The sequence below is a fragment of the Thalia democratica genome, chromosome 1 (assembly GCF_965202585.1).
Source record: "Thalia democratica chromosome 1, ktThaDemo2.hap1.1, whole genome shotgun sequence".
Taxonomy (NCBI): domain Eukaryota; kingdom Metazoa; phylum Chordata; class Thaliacea; order Salpida; family Salpidae; genus Thalia; species Thalia democratica.
In genome coordinates, this window is record NC_139165.1 from 68,218,485 (window position 1) to 68,242,433 (window position 23,949).

Below are 23,949 nucleotides of genomic sequence, written 5' to 3' on the forward strand. Positions count from 1 at the left end.
TCAAAATTACAAAAAAATCAAAAATTCATTAGCAAGTTTTGGTAAAAATATTTTGTGACAGGAAAATTTGTACATATTTTTGTATCTATAGGATACATCAGAAATGAGTTAAACATTGAAATAACTTGGCTATGTAACTTTAGACTTTAAGAAAAAAAGCAGTTGTGTATTATATTTAAGCAAAACATCAGTTTTTAAATCAACAATATATTCTTTAGCTTAGTTATGTTCTTACAAAAATATTTTTGTCAAGAGCTAATTGAAAAAACTTTAATTAGTGTTAATTACTGTTATTTCGACCAATCAAATAGCTCCATCGTTTTCGTTTAAATCTTGTAATTTTCAAGCAGCGTGCAAAATCAAACATTAGTTGTCGAAATGCTGCCGTCTTTCTGTTTCGATTCTTGGTCTTTCTTTGAAGGCAGCTTTTCCTCGTCTTTTTGCGCGTTTTCCTTCATTTCGAGCGACTCGACATTTTTGCCATTCTTTTTGCTGCCGCTACTTTTCACTTTTGCAGCTGCAGCGGCTGCCGGAGCTCCATTGGAAGCAGCTGTTGTATCAGCTGACCCGTTTTTTCTTTTCGATTTCTTCAGCAGCACCTCCGGAGTGTTGAGCAGCACTTCATTGGCGTCCTTTTTTGCCGCCGCCAAAGTGGTCGCCGAAACGCTGACGGGTTGCAGGGAGATTTGAGTGGAGGACTTTGTTGTTTTTGACGTCTTCCCAGCATTCTTTGCCGCCTTTTCTGTTGTTTTAGCAGGTTTCTTTGCTCCTTTTTTCACTGCTTTTTTAGCTGGTTCCTTCGGTGCTTTGGTGACTTTTATCTTTATGCTTGACTTGTGAGGCGTTTCCTCGTTAAAAATAGAATCGCGTGAGTTCTGCTCGCTGATCATGCTCGTTCGTCTCTGGTACAAAACAAAACTGTTTTAATTGGAATATTAAAATTTAAAAAACCTTTAAATTTTAAACAACTTATAAAAAAAACCTAAAAACTTGTTTGTAATCAAATAACTTCTACTTAATAAAAGTCAACAAAGTTTTTTTGGTTAAACGTCTTTAAACTAAAAGTTTTAAGTTTAAATTGTCAATTTTACGGCTTATATGACTTTTAATTTTTTAGAAGCAACCTTGAAATAAAATAGTGTTTAAATTTTATAATTTTAAATATAAATTATTTTTAAAACACTTTTAATATTCTAGTAAAAGTAAATCATTTACTTAGTTTAAGAATCATATATATCAAAAGTAACAATACAATTAAATATTGTTTTTTATATAACTTAATGACGAAATTTTTCACAAATTACGCTTAAAAAACTTATTCTTTCATAAAGCTATTAAAAAGCTTTCTACTTGACTAAAATTTATAACAAAAAATACCACACTTAGTTGTTTTCGTATTTTTTTTAGACCTTGAATGAAGTAACTGATACTAATAAAAATATTGATACTTTAAACATTTAAGTTTAAAAACTTTATAAAAAACTTAGTTTAGTCACTGAATATATTTCTAGCTTTCATTATCAGTAGTAGCATAGTAAAATTTTATTTAAACTAGTTTTAAATGATGCAGAAGCTTTTTAATATAGTGTATGCAGAATTATTGTTTATTAGGTTTTCTAGCTTAACAAACACCAATGCTTTTTTTAAGAACTTTACATTCCGATTTAAACCAAGCCCATAAACATAAATAAATTTTTACTACACAGTTTGCTACATGATTTTTTGTTTATGATTCCTTTTTGAAAAGTCATTCAAAACCCCCAGGGATTGTTATCATTATTATTATTATTATTATTATTATTATTATTATTATTATTATTATTATTATTATTATTATTATTATTATTATTATTATTATTTTTATTTTTATTATTATTATTATTATTATTATTATTATTATTCAGTTTTTAAAACCAAACAAAACTTTATTACTCAACAATGTAAAAATCGTTTTTTACGATTAAATCTACTACTTACAGTGAGGGAGGATCTGCAAAATGAAGAGTGTTCAGGCGGATGTCGCTCCCTGTACACTTTAACTGCGTAGTAACCAGCAATGAACAGCAATCCAGATGAGCCGAGAGTGAATATGGACACCCATATTGCTAAGTAGTCGAGAAAAAGGCCCTTCGAAGGCCATCCGGCGTATAAACATGAAATTTTGAATCCTATTGTCTGTAATCGTTTTTAGCCGTATTTTTTCGCGTTGTTTGTTTTTGTATTTAGTCGTGTACAAAATTTCCAGTGTTTGTTTACTTTAATTGTATACCAAGTTTTAAATACAAAAAACCCATAATTAACTGAAAATCTCATATAACAAAAACAATGCTATTTTTTTTTGTTGCAAATATTTTTGTTGACACTAAATAGTCGTAAGTACTTTGGTAACATATACTTTTTAAATATTTTTTTAAGTATATCTTAAAATTACTAAGACACAAAACAAAACTTTAAAATGTTTATTTTATAATATATCAAAATTTTGGGAGTGTTTTTATTGAGAAAAAATTACGTAGCGATCTTAAGTTACTTACTAGAGTTTTGTTCTTGCTAAAATTTGAAACTTGCTGTTTTACCATGTCAACAAACTCGTTTTTTTCTATTATTCCATCCAGATCTAATAACAAGGTTTTAGTTAAACAGCAATAACTTTTCAGTTACTATTAAAGAAGTATTTTCAAACCCAAATGTTTTACTTGTATATGCATTTTTAATTACTTTATAAAATTTAAGACTATTAATCACAGAATTACTTTCCTAATAAAGCTATTTATAACTTTTTCATTTATAAGTTTTTTTAAAACAGAACTAAGAACTACCCAATAAAATAATATGTAAAGAAAATTACAGCTTAAAATAAACACAACTAATGAAATATAAATAAATTTGTACTTTTAGTTTTAGCGTTTATACAAATTGGTTTGTGCTAAAAATAAACATTTGTTTTGTTTATTTGTTATACAACTGAAATATTATTAAAATATTTTTAGTGTTGACTAGAGGATATATTCTATTTTAGTTATGTAATTCATTAAAATAGAATAAGCAATTAGTTGTTGAAAAAATGAACAAATAAAACATGTTGCTCTATAAACTGATTCATACGTAGTGCACTTCGAATTAAAAGATGCTAAAGCATAAATGATCTCATTTATTGAAAAATCAGTTGTTGTAAACAAAACATTATTTAGAGATTAATTTTGCTTTTTCTACGTTTTCTGATTTAAGAACGAATGGCATATATATTTCAATTTATTCATCCTTATGAGTCGTTTTTATAAAACTTATTGAAAAAGGAATAAGTATTAAATGTCACAGTATTTTTAGGTCTAAAGCGTTTAGGCTAAGTTTTAGCTTGCCAACTACTTATTTTGTATTTTCATCTTGTATTGTAAGTTTAAAAAGAAATCGTTGATGTAATAAAAATAGGAGTTACAATTTTACTTGTAACAAAGTTACCATAATGTTATATCAAACAACTTCTGTTACGCATTGGACCTCTTGTTTAGTTTGTAAGATAATTTTTGTTTATAAAAAGTATTAATATATCAAAAAATACATAAAAGTTGTTTAAAAGTCATCTCAAGTTCTAAGTGGTATATTTTAAAGTTGTCTAAAAGTTAACTAATCATAGAAAACCTACGTTCCATTACAACTAAGAAATGAAATGCTAAAATAAATCGATGATAAAAAGCGGATTGAAGATTTAAGGAAAGGGAAACGAACTAAGCAACACCGTAGCTTCAAGTATTGGATGACGTAGTTTTTGGTTATAGACATCGATTATACTGAAACTTCTATTCAAAATGACTTAAATAGTTTTATAATTATGTTTTTCTGCTTAATTCAAAGTAATAAAAGCTTTACAGTGATAATAATTTTGTATAAAGACATTATGCTTTTATTTGAAATTTACTTTGTAACTAATTGTTTATCGTTCTCTAAGTAGATTTTTTTTCGAAAAAATACTGCCTTGTAAAGTTTCTTTAATGATTTTGTTATTATAGAATTATAATTATTTTAAAAATAATAGTTTTAACTGTTTACTTTTAGTGATATTTATAATACAATACATTTCAATACATATGTACTAAAAAACAGCAGTCAGTAAGAACTAGAATGAATTATTTTACAGTTAGTTTTAAATTAAATAGATATAAACACGGAAGCTTGAAGCAAATAAAGTCTATTGTTTCTTTTTATGTTGTTACTTTAAAATAATAACTTAATGTTATATGCTTTGACTAATAGACAATTAGAATATTATTGAAGCGTTAACTTTTATTAAATGCCTACTTGTTTTAGGTGAATAGGCGTAGAATGTATACGAATAACTGTTGTCCGCATCTTCAGTTGGCGTTTTCAACGGTGGAATGCACTTTAATGATATATTTTGATCTTCCAGGTAGTTCTCTAAAGTAGTCATCCCATGTTCAATTGCCATCGATTCATTTGGTTGTGGCTAAAAATGACAACTTTTTTTTTAATAATAACTTTTAAGTGATATACAACAGTAGCTTTAATCAAGTATTTGTGCTAATTGTGAAATTAAAGGTTCAATAAACTTTTTTTTTAATTTTGTATATTTTTTGAACGGAATATTTTCATATAATATAACCTAATTTTGTATACTTACAAACAAAAGTCAGTACAAAAAAATGAAATAAACTAAATTAAATAGCTAAAATATCCATCAAAAAAGTTGTGAGTAAGCGTAAATTAATTGAGTCTTATTTTTTTAGTATAATTTTACCATATATTTTTTTTAATACTAGTTGAAGGAAACTATAACGAAGCTTTTCTATATTAATCTAATAATACAGCCCTGCGACGTTTTCATTGAGTAAACAGTAGCAACATTGTTACTTTTTAATTAACTGAGTACTTTTTAAATAGTTTTTGTTATAATTCAACAAATTTGTTTCATTCGAATCTTTTATTAGCAACTAATAATTTTTGAACGTTTATTACAAAATATAGTTTTCGAAAGTAAAGCATAAAGTCAGTATTATTTATTGAATGTATGTATTGTATTTTTAGAATGTTTAAAACAATAAATAATTTAATTATATAAAAAAAAAAAACTTAATTTAAATTTTTGATTTAGTTGCTAAGAAGAAAAATATGTACAAAATGGTTTATTTAATCTTTGAAGTTTTAGGACAACTAGAAAATTTAAAACTATTAATGTTAAAATGCCATATATTTTTATTTTGAAACATTTAAAAAACTTACTCAAGTTATAATCAAATAAAAACATAACTGAAAATTTTGTCTTCAGCTTGATTTTTACATAGATATATAGAATTAAGTTTAAAATACTACGTTAAGTACTTCAAATAATTCTAAGCTAAGAATTGTTAAGTAAGTAAACTTACATCAAAGCTCTGAAAAAACTTCTGCTATCTTTCTCACCCATGGACTTTTAACGTTGATTAAGAGTAACAATAAAACAAGTTTTAAACTAAAAATTAGAAAAAGTGTTTAATTTATTTTACTTTTATTGTAAGAAAAGAGTTTCACCTTAGAATATTACAGTTATTAATTACAGATCGAGATTTGGTTTATTGTTGTAGGTTGAACTTTGAAAACTTTTAATTTTTAAAAATAAAGATGTATCAAAATCATTCGGCAAAAATAAATTAACGATTCATTTTAAAAAAATAAGAGACAATAAGAGCTCATTTTTAACTTCAAAATCATCATACTGTAGTTAAATTTTATAAGTACTTTTTTAATATCTTCATCACACTTAATACGCATGTGATCTTGTTTTAAATGTACTGAATGTATTATAAAACATATTCTTAAACTTTTAAGCACAGAGCTATATGTAAATAGAAAAGGTTAGTATCAAACCATCAAACTTTTTTGAACTGATGAATATTGTTATGCTTGTAGCTCAGATAGTTTACTGTCAGTTTTTGCTTTTGCAAAGGAGCTAGAATTTAATGAAAACTTAAAACATTATAAATCTTAAATTATAAAAAATAAAATGCATGTTTCTTTTCGAAATATTTAATTTTGAGCTTAATCGTCTTCTACAATAAATATTATACTAATCTAGTCCTAGCCAATATAAAATATAGGCAAAACTTGTTTGGTTCTTTTAATATTAAATTTATTTAAATTTAGTAATAAGATATCGTATAGTACTCACGTATAAACTATGTGTCTTCCTTAAATTATATTATATTTATTAAAGTAGCTTTAAACACTTTGTCTATAAACTAATTTAAAAAAAAAATAAGAAAATGTTAAGTGTATTCTAAAATTATATCAAAATTTATTAAACAACTGTTAAAATTTATTATTTCATTTAACTTGGTTTTTCTTTTGAAATATTATAGAACGAAATACCACATACATACTTTAAAAATGATTAGTTTTAAGGTTTAAAATTAAAAAAAAAAAAAAATTTATTCAGTCTTTAATAATTCGGAACTTTAAGGTTTTTATTTTAATAAAACTTGTACTTTAAGATCTAACAAAAAAATCTTTGAAAAAGTCATTAATTAAAACTCATACACTTTTAAGCATTTAAGGAATTTAAAAAAGAATAAGCTTTCAAAAAAAAAATATTATTTTTATAAATTGTCGTATAGTTTTCACTATTTTTGGTTAAAACATAAAAGCTAAGCCAAAATAAAAATTATCTTTTTTTTTTTTATATAAAATAAAATTAGTATAAAAAAAAGAAGATTAACTACTTTTGCAATTAAACATGTACTAGTTATACTTTTGTTTTTGAATTAGCTATATAAGAAATTACTAGTTAACGCTTATAAAATTGCTATTAACAATAAAAACTTTTAAGTACTTAATTTGATAGATCACAAACTTTTTCGCTATTTTAAATATGTTAACAAAACCCTAAAACTAGCATATAAGTTTAAACGTTTTATTTAGTTGTATTCTACCTCAAACAACTAAAATGTTTTTATTATGTTAAAACGTTTTTTAATTTTTTATTAGTTTTCGACTAATAATATTTTTCTAACGTTTTATTGTAAGACCAGCTCATACATTTTTGAAAAAAAAGGCAAATCTTGGTCGAACGACTATAGACGAAAAGTTATTAAAATGACGTCACAAAGCAAAAATACCACAGCAAAGCGTCATATGTTCGCAGCAAGACTATAAACCTGTTTTTGCAATTTCTCCTTGGATATCTTAATACGTAAAATAAAATTATTTGGGTTTGATTAACAGGATTGCTAAAATTCCGAAACTCTACGTGTTTAGTTTTTGTACTCACGTTAACTTATTTATATAATTTACCTTTTTTAAATAAAATATTAAAACAAACATACAAACACAAAACTAAGCGATTATGCTTGAACAACTGTATCGGCTGTGTTCAGCAACTTTTTCAAAAGATACTAAATTTACATAAAAAATAATACGCGCATTTCTAACTGGGCGGGTGGTCTGCTATTGTGTTTGCCCAACTTCTGTTGCAACAATTTGAAGGAAAGCAGACGGCCACCGTTCGGTCAAATTAATTTATTTAAATGAAATTTTTACTGGAAAAATATTATTTTCTTCTTTTTGACATCTTGTATTGTAGTTAAGTGCTCGTATACTACAATAATATTTATGCAAACTAATGAATTTTTCTCAAGGGAAAATATGTGGTTGAATCATTTCAAAATATAAATTGATGAAGAAAATTTTTTAACAGTTGTTTTGTAAAAAAATTTAAGCTATAAACTTATAAATGTTATTATTATCTAACTGTTATCAAGCTTTTAAGGTTGCAATAATTTCACTATATCTAGGGTAATTTACATACAAGAAGGATTAAAAATTATTTTTTAAACTGACACAGAACAACCTAATTCACTTTGTTTGCTGCTTCCAGCAAAGATTGTTCTTGTTATCAGTAGAAGTGCGCAGGGAAATCTTATCTCTTTGGCTACTTACTTATGCTCTTGAATAGATGTACCGCTGTGTTTCATGTCATGTTATGTATACGCTTTTATTTACTTTTTTCTCTAACCTTGCTTTCCCGTGTATATGTAAGATTATGTTACTGAAATAAAAAACATTAAAAGCTCAAAAAATAAACTTTTATTTTTGAATTTATTCTTTTTAAACTAAAAAGGTGTAAATTTTTTTAGATATTCATTTAAAAAAGCCTCTTGATTTTTCCTAACTAAAAATCTTAAAATCTGCAACAAATAAAACACACAAACTTTATTTTTTTCATCAAAGCTGTCATCCACAGAAACGCAAACTGTGATGATATTTCGCCCTTCGTTTGTAGTTATGTCATCGTGCTTAATTATTTCGCTGCACCCTTTTATCTGTTTTAAAACGATTAAGTTTGGTATATTTTGTATTTAAAATTAATGTTTAAACTGCTAAATAGTTCAAGACAACTTAATATTGTTTGCACAAAATTACAATGTGTTTAAACTGCAAAGGTTAAATATTTTTAATACATCATGACTTTGTCTTAGTTGATTTTTATTTAAATGAAATATGTTTTGTAGCGACCTCAAATAAACTTTTGTCTAAAAAATTTAAACAAACTGTTCTTTCTACTAGACAATCTTTAAAATGATACTATATGTAAATTTACATGTTTACAAATACAAAAGTTTTATACAAAAGTAAAACTTTCTATTAAATTAAAAGCATGACTTATTGTCAAAGTGACGCATGAGTGAATTCAAAAACAGCTATTATTATCTTGTATTTCCCACGAATTGCATTCTATATAAAGTTTCTCCTTTTTAGGTAAAAATGTATGATTAATCGGCAAAAATGAACTTAACAATTACACTTCTGTTTTTTGGTTTTCAACGCAACTCATCATAAAGTGAGTAACTTTAACCTACAAAATTAATTTTTAATATGCTATGCTGCTTACGCAACACCAGAAAAAATTAAACTTTACACTAATTCACATTTTTAAAATAAGTTTCCACTTACAATAAAACTAAAATGCAATTTAAATAAAATACTGTCTTACTTAGTTTATACTGCTAATTACATAAAATCTAGTTTAACCAATCTATAAAAACAAAAACGAAACAAAATTTGAAATGTTGAAAGGACCAACATAAGTCTCTGACACCTTGTCAATCCACTGAAGCCATCCTAGTGGATCGTCAAGGTGCCAAAGACCTTACAAAGGCATGTGCCAAAGTCAAACAGTCATACTATACTAGAAGACAAAGCTTTGAAAAGACTCCTTTGACTGTCTTAAAAAATTCAAGTATTTTTTCAGATAAAACGACGGTTGCACCCAAAGTAAAACTTTGACACCAAGTCAATCCTCTTCATTTTCAAGAAATCGTGAAAGCAAGTAGATTGAAATAGTGCCAAAGCCTTCGCGAGGGCTCTGATTCTTTTTCATCGTTGGCTAAGTATTTTTTGTTTATACTTTGCTAAACAAAATACCGAGACGAAATTGAACTGCAGACATTACAGCCGTTCAAGCCAGTTTCCTCTCTTGTTTCACTGCAACGAGAAAAAAAGCAATGTGAAGCCGAACAACATGCACGCTCGCTTATATACGCCTGCCGCCCGTTTTCATCTCCAACTCCCAAAAACGCAAAATCTCAACGAGCAAAAAAGTGAGCGTGCTTTTTTTGCTGTTTATTACCGCCCATGCGCTATTTCTTCTATTGACTTTCCCCCTCATTTCGAAAGGCGCAGTCGCGCTCTTTCTTCGAAGCGACGGGCGACTTTGTTTTTGTTGAGAAATCGCCGAACACTTTATTAAAAACTCGCTGCCACTTCTAACAGCGTCTCTTTTTCAGCGAGAAGACGGCTATCAGCAAAGACAAGAAAGGGCATAAGGCTTTAAAAAAGGGAGGGTCACCACTCGTGCAGTGGTTGAGTGCCATTGAGGTCGCGCAGCAGATATCATCAATAATCACATTCAATTTTCATCAACGACTGTAAAAGACCTGCGAGGTTGATGAAAAGCGGTCGTTCAACGTCCATATTTCGCTTGTTCATACAAATTAAACGACTGTTGAAGTGACCACTTGTCCCTGACCGCAAAACAACCGTTTTCACTTGAAATTTTAATAATCGGATTTATGGCGAAATTACTAGTTTAAAAGGGCTTAAAAGTTTGATATATTAATAATAAATTCTGCAAAAATTAACTATTACCTTGTAAAAGTCTAAAAAGTAAAATGTTTTCAAATGCATTCTTTACTTTTATATTGGGGAGTATGTGTATATTAAATGATTTAATTTAACTTGTAAAGTTTTTCGATCAAAAAGATAGTAAAATTTTTAAAAGCTAAACAGTTTGTCCTTAACTCGACTACCAATAAAAAATGCTTATTTGCACTTTTCTCAAGCTAATTGAATGTCGTACTTGATGATTATGCAGTTATTAGAGGTCATTTGACTTTAGCATAACGATAAGTTTTAGAAGCAATAAGGCTGAGTTACTCTTGCAATTGCTTTTATGTTACTCAATAATATTTATCAGTGTACTTTAGAATGCTATGATGTCATACTATTTCAATCAATTTTTGAAAGAAAATTACTTGAATGGAAGTACAAATAAGTTAATTCTGTTACTGCACTTTTTATTAATATGTATTTTTTTTAGATATGTAACACACATTTACATTTAAAACATTATAATACACACATTTTAAACAACAAAACTTTTACAAACAAAAAGTAGCAAAAAATGAACAAAATTAATATTTTTGTTAGAGCAACTACTTAAATTTGTATATCAAGAGCTTTAACAAGAGTTATAAAACGAAGTTTGTTATAAATATTCAATTATACGATGCTTCGAAATTAGGCTTATTAAGTTTTATGCTATTCTATGCTATTAGACTTTAGAGTAAACTTATTTGGCGTTAAGTAGGCATAAATACAAAACAAATGATGTAATATCCAAAAAAAACTGTAAATATAGATTTTGGACTTTGTTTTAAAGTGTACAGTTCGACTTTTTTTTACAAGCTATTAAAAACTGAAACATAGAACATTTTATTTATTCTACTTCTCTGCTATGTCCTGTGACTCTATTGAAAAACGGCAGCAAAACATTCTTGACATGTGACTTGTTTTTTACAGCAGATACTGTGAGATGCACTTTTCATGAGTGAGGCAAAAGATGCCTTTTAATTATTTATATGTTCATCTCAAAAGGTAAGGGCTTACTAGGCTTTAATCGGAAACAGAAAGATTTAAGGTTTACTATTATTAAAAAAGAAGCTTTGGATTAAGTTAAATTAATGAAATAAAAATGTTGATATTATTACGGTATTGAATTCCCAAAGGTCAATTGCAATTGCAGTCACAAGATTCAAATACAGTTTTTTGCATCATACTATATGAATAAAACATCTAAAAATTAATTAATTTAGTTAATAAACAATTTAAATTTGTTACTTTGTTATTAACAAAAAAGTTTTTTTTATGAACAAAACTAAGTTATTATAATGAAACCCGGAAATTTTGATGTATTTATTGTTGGAAGCAAACATAAATTTTAGAAGCAAAATACAAACTTTCAACCTTGAAATTTTTTCTGTGCTTTTGCACGTTCTTAACAAGTTTTGAAAATACAGGATGTATAATATTTAATCATGGTAACTATTCAACAGTTTTCTTTGTAAATTTTATTAGATATATTTAAGAAGTTTTAAATTTTGAAGTTCGTAGACACTTAAGTAATAAAAAAACAGTGATTAAACTAAAACAACTTAAAAATAATCTTGTATGTTTTTCTTTTATTTATGATTAAATAAAAAGGATTTTTTTAGAAATAATACAAGTTTTTACAACTATCATACAAGACAAAAAATTGAAAATATTCTATTTAATCACATCCTAGTAAAGATAATATTATGTTCATCCAGATTAAATTTAAACTAAAATTAAAACTATATTTAAAACACACATAAAAATCACATTGAATTTAAGATGCATTAATGTACAACTTTCTATAAACTTTTTGTTTTTCCAACTTACACTCAATAAAATTTATGATTGAAGTATACTTTAATAAGTAAAATCTTTATCTTAAAAATTTTTTTTTTTTAATTGTTGTAGCCTAAAAAGTTTAAAAATGCTTGAAATGAATCTTATAAAATAATACACAAATAAAACTATATTTAAAATAACACATAAACTGTTTATAATCTGAGTCCTCAGAAGAGTATAGCATTGATTTATGGCGCAAAAAAGTCGAGGCCACATAGAACAGCATGATGGCCTATGTCGCATGGCAGAGAGCGTGTGCAGATGCTAGGTAGAAGCGAGGAGTCGCAAGCAAAGTTGTTTTTATCTAATTACGTGGGTCGCTGGGTCGGCGGCTGCAGAGGTGCAGCGGCGAGTTGTCAGCAAAAGCGTGACTTGCCCGAGCTTTATTGACAAAAAATCGATTTTCCATTCGATAGCCTCCACATTCGCTTTTTATTTTGAAGCGAAACGTTGCTTTGCACCGCTGCTTAAACTACATATGCTTTAGAATGGTGAAGTATTTGTTTTTAAGGAAAACACCAGTTTTTAACACCAATCGAAATTTGTTTGTTTGCGATAAGAAAAAAAAACTTTTATTTGCCTCTATCAAATAGCTCACAGTTTTAAGGCTAATTCTAAAGTTAGAAGAAAAACAGCTTTAAGTTTGTGTATATCTTAATAAGCTTTTGAACTTATATTTTTCATATAAGACCTAACGACAAAATAGCAAAGTACGTAGAAAAAACAGAAAAAATAAATAGATGATTTTGTTTAAAGTTGAACTTTGACTTTATAGAGATTATGGTAAACCTTGTAGAATAAAAGAAAACAATACATAGTACGAATAATTAAAAAACAGACCACCCACAGTTATAAAACTCATTAAAAATAAAAACAAAACACTTCCGTAGAATATTTTTGTCAGTAATAGGTCTAGTCGAAAACTACTAAAAAAAATATTTTAAATATATATTTATTTTAAAGCCATGTAACGTTCAAATATGTGCTGAATTAAAATATAAGTTTAAACACACATTAAACTTTTTATGAAGTAATTTAACAAAGTACATTTTATTTTAAAATAATATTCGTTTAAAACTTTACTTTTTAATCAGATAAACAATACTTTCTTTTTTAGGTTTTCACGTGTAACTAGATAAATAACTTGTTAATGATGACTAATCGTAACAAATTAAGAAAGTATTAAATTTTCAGAATTTGAATATAAATTTTAATGATTAATATGTTATTTAATCTAATTTTGTACTATATTTTATTGTACTTATACTTAATGCCCTAGACATACGTTTTAAAATATTAGTTCAGAGGATTTAACGTAAAAATTTTTGATTTAAATCAAACGTAGGATATTAAGTTTTGATTGATTTTTTTAAACTGTTTTTGTAAATTGTTAAATCTAGTGGTACATACAGTCTTATCGAAACTATATATAGTTATTTTAAGAGAGCAATTGTATGTCTAATGTATATGCTCTTTAGTAAAATTTTAGAGTAAAAAGATTTAAAATTCATCAAAATAGATATTTAAAAGTTTTTGTTTTTAAAAACTAAATTAAACGATTTTTAAAGTAAAAATTGAGTTTAAAAATTATTTTAAACTAAAAGATTATTATTATTTTAGAATAAATCAATGTCTATACTTAATTAAATTAAGATTTTAATTACTATCTTAATAGTTTTCTATGTTATTTGGTGTTTGCTTTTTAAAAATAAAAAAAGTTTAGCTTTTAACTTTAGAAAATCGATTGACAAAATCTGTATATTTTATACAAACAAGGCATTTTTGTAAAATACATAAACAATCTGATGATAAGTGTTGAGAAAAAGCTTTTTGTAGTTAAGATCTACTTAGTTTGATAAAAATTTTTGTTTAAAAATTTAAAAATTAGACTTAAAAAGAATAACTGTTTTAAGATTCTGTAAAAATTTAAAATGTAAGTTTAACGATAATAAAATACTATTTAAAAAAAATTACCTTTGTTCAAATCAAATACTGCTAATGTTTAAAAATTATCAATTGTTATTTTTTACCTACGCCTCCCCCAAAAATTTTTTATTCGTTTTGTCAACTTTGTGAAAACTTGGCTTCTAGGTCGTTTTAAAAGTTGACCTTGAAGCTTGTTTTCACTAAATGTATTATATAGGGTTGCAACAAAAAGTCCTTGAAAAACCTGGAATTTGAAAATTTGTGCTAAAACCTGGAATTTGAGTAATTTTGGAAAAAAAAACTTGAACTTTGGACAAAAATCAGTAGAAAACCTTGGAAAACCAGGAATATTAAACTAATTTTACATGTTAAGCAGTAAAACCTTGATTTGACACAAAAGTTCTATCATATAGATAAAAACAATTTTGTCATCATCAAAAATCTTTTTTTATCTTATTTAAAGTAGCTTTACAGTATCCTTTAAAAATTGAAATACTACTTAACACAATTTAACCTTAAACTTAACTTTAAACTAAAACTAGACCCGAAAACGGGTACTTTCAAAAACCTGGAGTAAGTTTTTCAACATCCAGTGGTAACGCTGATTATATGTTTTAGCAGTATTTTTAGAAAACTATATTTCCTTTAAGTATTATGCTAATTTTGAGACTGCTTGTTTTTGTTAACATTTTCAGCAGCTCTAGAAACTACACTTAACAAGATTAATTACACAATAAAAATTATTGATTTATTAAAGTATACAGGTAATCAATACTTAGAAAAACAAACTAATCGATTTAAATCTTCTGTCAACTCATTATTAAAATAAATCAACTGAAGACTAAAAATAAGTTTATTTGATTCTAAAAATATACTTCTTTTTTTTTTCTCTAAATCCAAAATAATACTATGAGCTATTTTTTTTTACATGTATAACTAATAAATGAAACCTTGTTTTATAAAAGCAAAACAAAATGTTTAACAAAAACTATAAGTCTTATTTATTTTTGATTTTATTTCAAACTTTTTTTTATACAACTGATAAAAATAAAATAAAATCGAATAAAAAGAAAAATCACTAATAATTCTTAACATCTACTACGTACGTTATATATATTAATCACAAAAAAAAAAATTGTTGTCTAACTAAATAATAAACTTTACAGTAGAAAATCATACAAATGATTTTTTTTTAAGTTTAAAAGCTGTATATCTTTAAGTCTGGTTTTCACTAAAAAGATTACGTTTACGCTATTTACAAAATGCAATTTATATTTTTTAGAAGTCCAATTTTTTTTTTTCGCAGCTTGATATTAAGCGGTTTCCATTTTATTTAGATACTGTTTTAATATTTCAGAATAAGTAATTAAAAAGTTTTCTAGATTCTTCATACGCTAAAAAAATTCATAAGGGTGAACCTACATCAAGTTTATTTAATCTTGAACACATAAAAATATGCTAAATTAATGAAGAAAAATTTTTTTGTCAAGTTTTAAATTATTAAACAATCTATTTGTAATTAAATTTAAAAAATGTACTTAACAAAAAAAAATTATTTAATCTTGAACACATAAAAATACTTTACAGTTTAAGCTATTAAATAATATTAATATATTAAATAAATTTATACAGTTTAGGCTATTAAGCTCGTCCCGGACAACACGTTAAAAGGTATCCTGTGGTGTGCGACTCAATAACCACAAGGTTTTTTTTTTGTGCACCAGATCCTAGGACCAAATAATTTGATCGTATTTTTGTAGTTCAATAAACAATATATAAAAATAGGCCATATTTTTCTTCTACATCATCGTCATTTATAATTTAGTCAATCAGAAACAGTTAAGTTTGAATTATTCTGTTAAAAAATATATTAAAAGCACACTACCCTAACCTAATGATTTAGATCAGAGGTCTGCAGCCTTTTATGAAAAAAGGTCGATTTCCTACAAAACACGCATTTAGAGCCAAACACTTTATAAAAGCCTTCGGCGGGCCGCGGTTATAAAAAACTTATTTTAGTAATCAACAATAAAATAATGTTTCAAAGAAACGGATATTTAATCATTACCAAAGCTCTAGTTATTGCAAATTATTGGTTTAAGTGCCATATGTTAATTTTTACCATAAAAACTTTTTAATTGTTATAAATAAATGTTTAAAGGTGACAAATACATTGCGGGTAGCAGATTTTTGCTTTTTTGGTCTAGATTGTTGACCCCTAAATTAGATGATGGTGTTTTTAGTATTTTAAAGCATAGAAGATTTTGTAAACTAAACAAATTTTCTCAACTTTTAAGAAATTTATTGATTATAACGATATATTTTTCTTATAATTAGATGAATCTTTTTTCAACCTTTTTTTTTCTTCTTCAAGGTCCTATACTAGAGTAAGTTTTTACTGTAGATAAGAATTACCTGACTAATGAATGTTCTTAAAAGTATTTGTTTTGACAAAGAATTTATTTGTAAAACCTAAGAAAAACAAATCAAATAAATAATTGTCAAACTTTAACAAACCTGTGTTAAGTTTGTAACAAATCTTTCAGTTGATCGAGTACCTAAAATGATATAAACTTTATTTTAAGGTTGATTACAAAACGTAACTGTTTTAATTATTTTACTTTTTTTGTGTTAATAACATCCTAAAATTAATATTTATATCAACAAAGTCTTATTATTATAAAGAAAACAGTTTTAATTAAACTATAACTCAATTTATGTAACGAAAAACATGTTTTTATTTCTTAAATAAATTTTTACATTATATTTTTTATAGAAACACACCATAAAGGATAGGCAAAGTTTAGTTTTTTTTTTTTGTTAAAAGCATCAAAAAAAGTTTTACTTAAAGTAAAATAATATGTTCATATACTAAATGACTGGTAAAATATTCTTAGACTAATTTATACAATTAATTAATAATTAATTAGTTTAATTTTCTATCTGTATAGTTAACTTAATAGAGCCAAGTTGAAAAAAACATTGATAAGCTATTTCAATGAAAATTTATTTTGTCGCCTAAAATTTTTTATTTCTTACTTTTAATATACTTGCCAAAAAATACTTACTTTGCTTTGAAACTTTCAGTTGTGTTAACTCTGAGTCTTGTTGTAGTTTTTTTGTTGCTGGCTTTGTAAATGACGTATTGAAAGCTTAAAGTAATTATAACTACATTACTTGACATAACTTTAAAAAACTTTAAAAATTTGTATTTAGATAATTTAATTGTTTGTACGTAAATTATTAAGTTTTTAAGTATCTTACAACTAAGTATTTTGACTTTTATCTGAAACAATACAAAACCGTTTAAATTAAAAACTTAAAATTTAGTTCGTATAAAAATTTTAAAATTTAAATATAACATTATTTATTTATAAATAAAAACTAAAATTTCCAAACACATATTTAGTAACTTTCAAATACTTTTGGACCGCTTAGACTTTAAATATTTTACTTATTAACTCTGTTTCTTAATAAGATATTTATTAACTAAAACTTAGTAAGCACACTTGAACTCTCTTTTGTTTTACATTTTTTACATTGAGATGTTAAAAAAGTAAAATTATTAAATTGTTTCAACCTTTTTATTTTCATAGAAATATTATAGATTTTTTAGTAAAATTCTTTCTTGAGCTATTATTTTTTGTTCATACAAGTATTAAAGCCAAGCCCCCTAATATTATCATTATAGTAGTTTGCTTCATTTTTTAAAGTTTCGATTAAGACTAATTAGGAAAAAAAAAAGATCTTAACTTAGAAATACTTCGATTAAAGGTTCAGGGTACAAAGTTTATATTTAACACTAGTAACAACTAATAAATATTTTTACACTAGAAAACAATAATTTATTTGTTATTAAACTTAGTATTTATTTCCTAAAAATGTTTTCTAACCTGTCAGAAGAACAGCTGCCATAAAGTAAGTCACATACATCCAGACTTAGTCTTATTATTTTAATCTGCATACATTTAAAACTTCAATATGTGAATGTGTCTTTTTTTTAAATTAACCCGTGCTTGTCCTAGACTATTATTTTTACTATATCAAAGCTTTTTGTTGCTAATTAAAAAAAATAACTAATAAGGAGCATCGACAGTAGAAACGAATTGACGTCAATACATTTGTTTAAATTTAAAAAAAGATTTTACTATTGCTACTTATATAAACTAAAAGTAAAAACAAGCAATTACATATTCTTATTAATGGAAATTGATCTTTTTTATATTTTTTTGTAACATATGTATTGACTTTTTAAAATCGTTGCGACTATTTAAATATATTATACATTTACTAAGAATACCCAAAAATTGTCAAAAGTAGTAAAGATTTTAATTTGATTATGTATTGTTGTGTAAAGTAGAACTTATGATAAATTTAAAAAAATTGTTGTATTATTTTCAATCATTACATAGTATATTCGGCAAAATTAATCCCTAAGTTAGTTTCCATTGTTTATTTTATAATCGATGATTTAACTACTGAGCTATATGTGTTTACAAAAATAAACGAAGTTTTAATAAGTAAACACGTACATTATCAAAACTTGTAATAACTAATAAATAGAGGAACTTTCTAAACTTAAGAACTGCTTGCCTTACTAATTAAAAAAACTTAAAAAGAATTGTAATTTTTTACTAAAAGATATTAACTCGTAAGTTAGCATAATTGCAAAGGGGTTCTCATTGTCATGGACACTGGAAATAAAAAACGGTTAAATTTAGCATATTTGCTTATAATTTTATTAGACTTAAACTTTAATATAGTGTACTTAACAGTTAATTCAACTTAAAAAATAAACAACTAGTAAAAGTTTAAAAGTGTTTATGTATAGATTGTAATATAGCTCTAAGTGTAAATGGAGCTAATAGTACTTTGTTAAAGATTAAAATAAAACTGCATTTTAAATTCACTTAAAGTCATGTTGTTAAGCTTTGTTATACTTTTGAACGAACTTAAGCAGGACTTTATCAAAACTTGTAATAACTAATAAATATATGACTTCTTAATTGTCCTAGATAAGACGTTAAAAGGTATACGTGGTGTGCGACCCAATAACCGAAAGGTTTTTTTGTGCACCAGGTTTTAGTAACAAAAACTTTGAGCGATTTTTTTTTATCGTTCAATAAACTCAATTGTGCAAATTTGCTTAAAAAACTAAAAGCTTTACTAAAAACCTACCTAGTACATAAAATATATTTTTAAAGTAAACTTGTTACAGAAGTTTAATTATAACAAATAATTTTTATATATAAAGAATAATAACAATTTCATCCATAACAATGTCTCTAATGTTGAGGAACAATCTAATTAGTAGCTGCCAAAGTTGTTTTCTACATCCTGGTTAAATGAAGTAAATGAAACTCTTGTACAACTTTTTTCATGAGTAAATTAATTGATTTGATTGTTTTTTTTTTCTTACGACATCGTGTTTGTATTAAATTTGCTACTATTTAATATAAAAGTAAGATTTTAAAATTAAAACAAGTTAAATATATATTAGCATGTATCAAGTTTTGTACAGTTTTTAAACAAAATCATTAACAAACTTAAAAATTTTGATTAATTGAATTTTGATAAAAATTTCTAGTTTAATAAAAATAAACTTACTTTTTAATTCCTGCTTAGTAGTTATTAAAATATTTATGTCTTTTTGACTCATAATTATAAAAAAAATTTATATAATATAACAGGTGTATTAATAAATTAACCTAAATAACTTTTTCCAAATTAGCTAACTTGGAAATAATAGGTTTAATAAGTCTATCTATTATAAAGAAAACTATATTTACATTTTTAACGAACAAGATTTTCTTAATAAATTATTGTTTAAGTTTTAGTATCTTGAATTAGGATTATTTCATTTTAAACTTTAATACTTCATTATTAGAAAAACCTTTTCTAAAAGTAAAAAGTATGAAAATTCTCATTTCTTTACAAAATTTAACATCAGGAACGATTGCCTTTTTAGTTTATTTAGATTGGAATAAAATAATAATTCACTTGATTCATTAATAATATGTTTTTCTATTTTACTTTTAAAAATTTAAAATTTTATTGTATTATAATCTTTATAAACTCCTTTTGAGATACATTATAGTATAAGCAAAATTTCAATGCTTTTTTTTAAATGTAAAATTAACAAAAATAATTCTTTTAAAGTATATTGACGCACTCATTGTGTTATTTTCAAAGTTTTTTTTGATGATTTAACTTCGTATCGATTTACTACACTCTTTTAGAAATATATGAGTTTTCTAAAAATGTTACTTATTTTTCAAACTAGTGAGAATTATATACTATATAAATTAATGATTTATTTAAATTGTTAAATTTACATTTAATACGTATTATAGTTGTTACAAAAAAAAGGACCATAGTAGTAATTATGATAAATAGTTTAAAATTTCTATTTTCTATTTTATAAAATTATTTACATTCTTAAGTTTAAGATAGTTTATATAAAGAATTTTCAATTAATTTTGTTTTATATTAAATTAAAAAGAGAATAAAACACAACGGCAAATTTAACATTTTACAACATTCAAAGGTAAAAACAACTATCAAAGACAGATGAGAAAACCAAAACTTATATTGCTTTTTAAAACTAAGCTTCAAAAAATTAATGTAGAGTTAGAATGAATTATAAGCTTTTAATTATGTTAAACCATTGTTTTTAGATAGTTTTAAGGATATAGAAACTATAAATTTTAAATGTTTAAATGATATTTTAATACTTTTGAACAGTTATTATATTCAACAGTATACCATAGATTAAAACGTTTATTAAAATCCTATTTAATGTTTTTAATATCAACTAAGAATACATGAACTATTTTTAATTAATTCAGTATTTATTTGAAAAATTATCCAAAATTGTATGATAGTTTTAATTAAAAGCAATTAGTTGTAGTCAATACAATATAAAAGTTATATACTTTTATTTATTAGTAACTTAGAAAAAAAAAATGGTAACAAACTAAGAACACATTTAACATATTAATTAATCTTTTTTCATAAATAAGTAAGTTTATAAATTAATTTTAAAGTAAAATAACTTTAAATTAAGTCAATTTATTTTTTTTTGTAAAAATTCCTTTTAAGTCAATAAAACGTTATAGTATCTACAACTAGTTTTCAAATTTTATATTTTACTAAACGAAATATTTGTTATAAAGTCGAGTTTTATGAAGTACGTTAATATATTCTTTAGTGTTGTATAAACAAATCGAGCTAATCATAATTTTACTATTGTTTATTAAAAATAAAAAAGCATTTAAAAATTAAGATAAGTTTATAAAGTTTTGTTTTCAAAAAGAAAGTAATTCAATGTTTTTTTACCTACTAAAAAATTAAACTGTATGTTACTACTTCGGACAACAACTAATTAAGAATAATAAAAAAACACTATAAAGCAGAAAAATTTATTAAACATTTAATTAAAGTATTTAAGAACTTTATGTTTTAAATAGACGTAGTTGTATGGTTATTATTTCTTATAGTATAAAACTTTTTGTAAATTAGGGTAATTTATAACTGCTATGAAAAATATTTTACATAAGAAAAATGAACAATTTTAGAAATTGTTAAACCCGGTATATTTTCTAATAATTTTTGTAAATTACATGTCATGGACAAGACTTTAAACTGAATCCAAATAGTGTACAACTTAATAATGTAAAATAAACACTAATAATATAGTGTTTTTATACCCCAGATCCTAGTACCAAGTATTAAGATCACTTTTTCTTTTTACTCAACAAATAATTAACAATAACTATAAAATTTAAATCTTATTTTTTTTAAACTAGCTTATAATTCTTTAAATAATTTATTTTTTGCCTTAAACAGTTTTTATTGAACTAAAATAATTTTATGTATAATAACTAAATATCGACAATTGTAAAAATCTTTCATCTTAATTTTTAAACCAGTGTTTCTCAAAGTGTCACGTCGCATGTTCATAGTAAGAACCAAATTTGTATTTGTTTCTATTAAATGGGCATCTGCGCACATTAAATTTTAAAAAACTTTGCTTTGTAACTATCTAACAAAAGCTAACTCACCTATGTTGATTTAAACATTAAGTTTATTATACATAAAATTAATATAGTATACATTATTAATTAATATAGTATACATACAAGCCAGGGGAGTGTTTTGAATGGTTTTCTGTTTCCTGTGCAACCCCTGAAAAAACTGGAATAAACGTAAAAATAAAGTAACCAAGTATAGTTTACTATATTTAAACGTTTAATATCAATTAAACTTAGTTAATATTTTTTAAGAACTACCTCAAAAATAAACTTAAAACTAATGAACTTGATGATTTGTTAAGATTTTTCATTCTGTTATACTGATACTTTCAAATCGTTAAATGTTAAAACATTTTTATGTACTTGAGAGCTCAACTAATTACTACCATTTATTAAACAAAAAAAGTTATGCAACCACACTGTTAAAAAATCTAGACACGCCCCTGATGCAAGCAAAATTAATCATAACAAACTGTTTAAGTTAAAAAAGCAAAACAAAGTTTAAATCTAAGTAATGATTTTTTTAAATAGAGAAAAGAACTGATAAGTTTGCTTTATATAATAAGGTTAATTAGTCTAGTCGAGCATTTTCGAAACTTAATTCTTTGTAATTTAGTAGGCAAATACTTATAATAAACCCCTTTTTTAGATTTGACTCTTTCACTAGTTTACTCATTTTCCCTTACTAGTTTTAGTTCTCTTTTTAATCCACTCAACCCAGAAGGCAATATCGCCTTCTTAAGGAAAACCTGGTATATTCTAGCAAAATCAAGAACTTGACAACTATTTTACTGTTACTATATTTTAAATGAAAACATGTAAGCAAACATCATTTTAAAATTTATAAAAGAATATACTTTTTTATAAATTAACCTGTATAACTTTTATAAGTTTATTTTACAACAAATCCAATATTTCGTTTTTTTTCTATACTTTGTTCTCAATAATCGCAATAATAAACAAAGTTTGTTCCGTTCTGGAATTTTCTTTAAATTCTTTTTTTTTAAGAAGAGTCTTTTTTAAATAAAAGTTATTTAGATCTAGCTGTCTTTAAATTTTACTTTTATGATTTAATTCATCAAGATAAGACGTCTCACGAAGCATTTAAATCCGCGCTAGTCTTGCTAAAATTCTAGCAGTTGTGATTTCATAACTTATAAGGTTTTAACAGCTGTTTGTTTATAAGGGGAATCCCCATTAAAAATCTGGTTTTTAAACTATTTATTTATTAACATAAATTAAATTTTGAAAGTATTAATAAAAGGTTAAACTAACTTTTGTTTAATTCATTTCAATAAGTTCCATATTCTAGCTGTAGTGATTATCAAATTTAAAATCAGATTTTAAAGGGTTTTTAAGAATGTTATATAACTTATGTCATGAGTAAATAAGTTTTTACAAAATGGCCCCTTAACCTTTAAAGTGGCCTGATAGGGGTCCTAATGATGGCTTTAAAGACTCTCTGATTTGAATTTTGTATAGTTAAAACCCAATGGTTCACACACAAATAGATCAACAAATTAAAAATTTAATATAATTTGTAAATTATTCTATTTATATATTATATTTTTTGATGCTAGAATAACATCAGTCTTCCTCTTTACAACATTAAACATTTTTTGAAGTTCAAGCAAACATCAACATCACATTAATTTTATCTTTCAATTGCATCTTTTTTTTTTTTAAATTAACGGTTCATTTTTGTTGTGGTTACATTTATCTTAATGCTTGTATCTGTGCATCAAAACTTAAGCTAATCAGTGCAGCAGTGCATTCCTTAGACACTAAATTAAGAGAGCACAACAAGAGGCCTCCCACACTCACATTGTCAGCAATTTCAGGCCTCTTGTTAGTAGCTAGACAAAGTTTATTGGCTAAACCTCTTGGTCTATATACAATATAAATACTTAAAATTTCAATAGCACTTTTAACAGGGTTTGCTAAAAACCTTAAGTCCTTGAATTTGAGAAATATTGAAAAAAAAACTCTAACTTTGAACAAAAATCACTAA

The 23,949-nt window shown here is 24.9% G+C and overlaps 1 protein-coding gene across 1 annotated transcript; it reads right to left on the reverse strand.

Moving 5' to 3' along the window:
* Positions 1–8,336, reverse strand: LOC145844429 (uncharacterized). Its single transcript, XM_082951831.1, has 5 exons — positions 8,199–8,336; positions 4,297–4,462; positions 2,535–2,617; positions 1,978–2,175; positions 1–902 (listed from the first exon to the last, which is right to left on the reverse strand). The coding sequence occupies exons 2-5, from the start codon at positions 4,442–4,444 to the stop codon at positions 360–362; spliced, it is 972 nt and encodes a 323-aa protein (XP_082807957.1). The 5' UTR covers positions 4,445–4,462; positions 8,199–8,336; the 3' UTR covers positions 1–359.
* Positions 8,337–23,949: the final 15,613 nt, after the last annotated feature.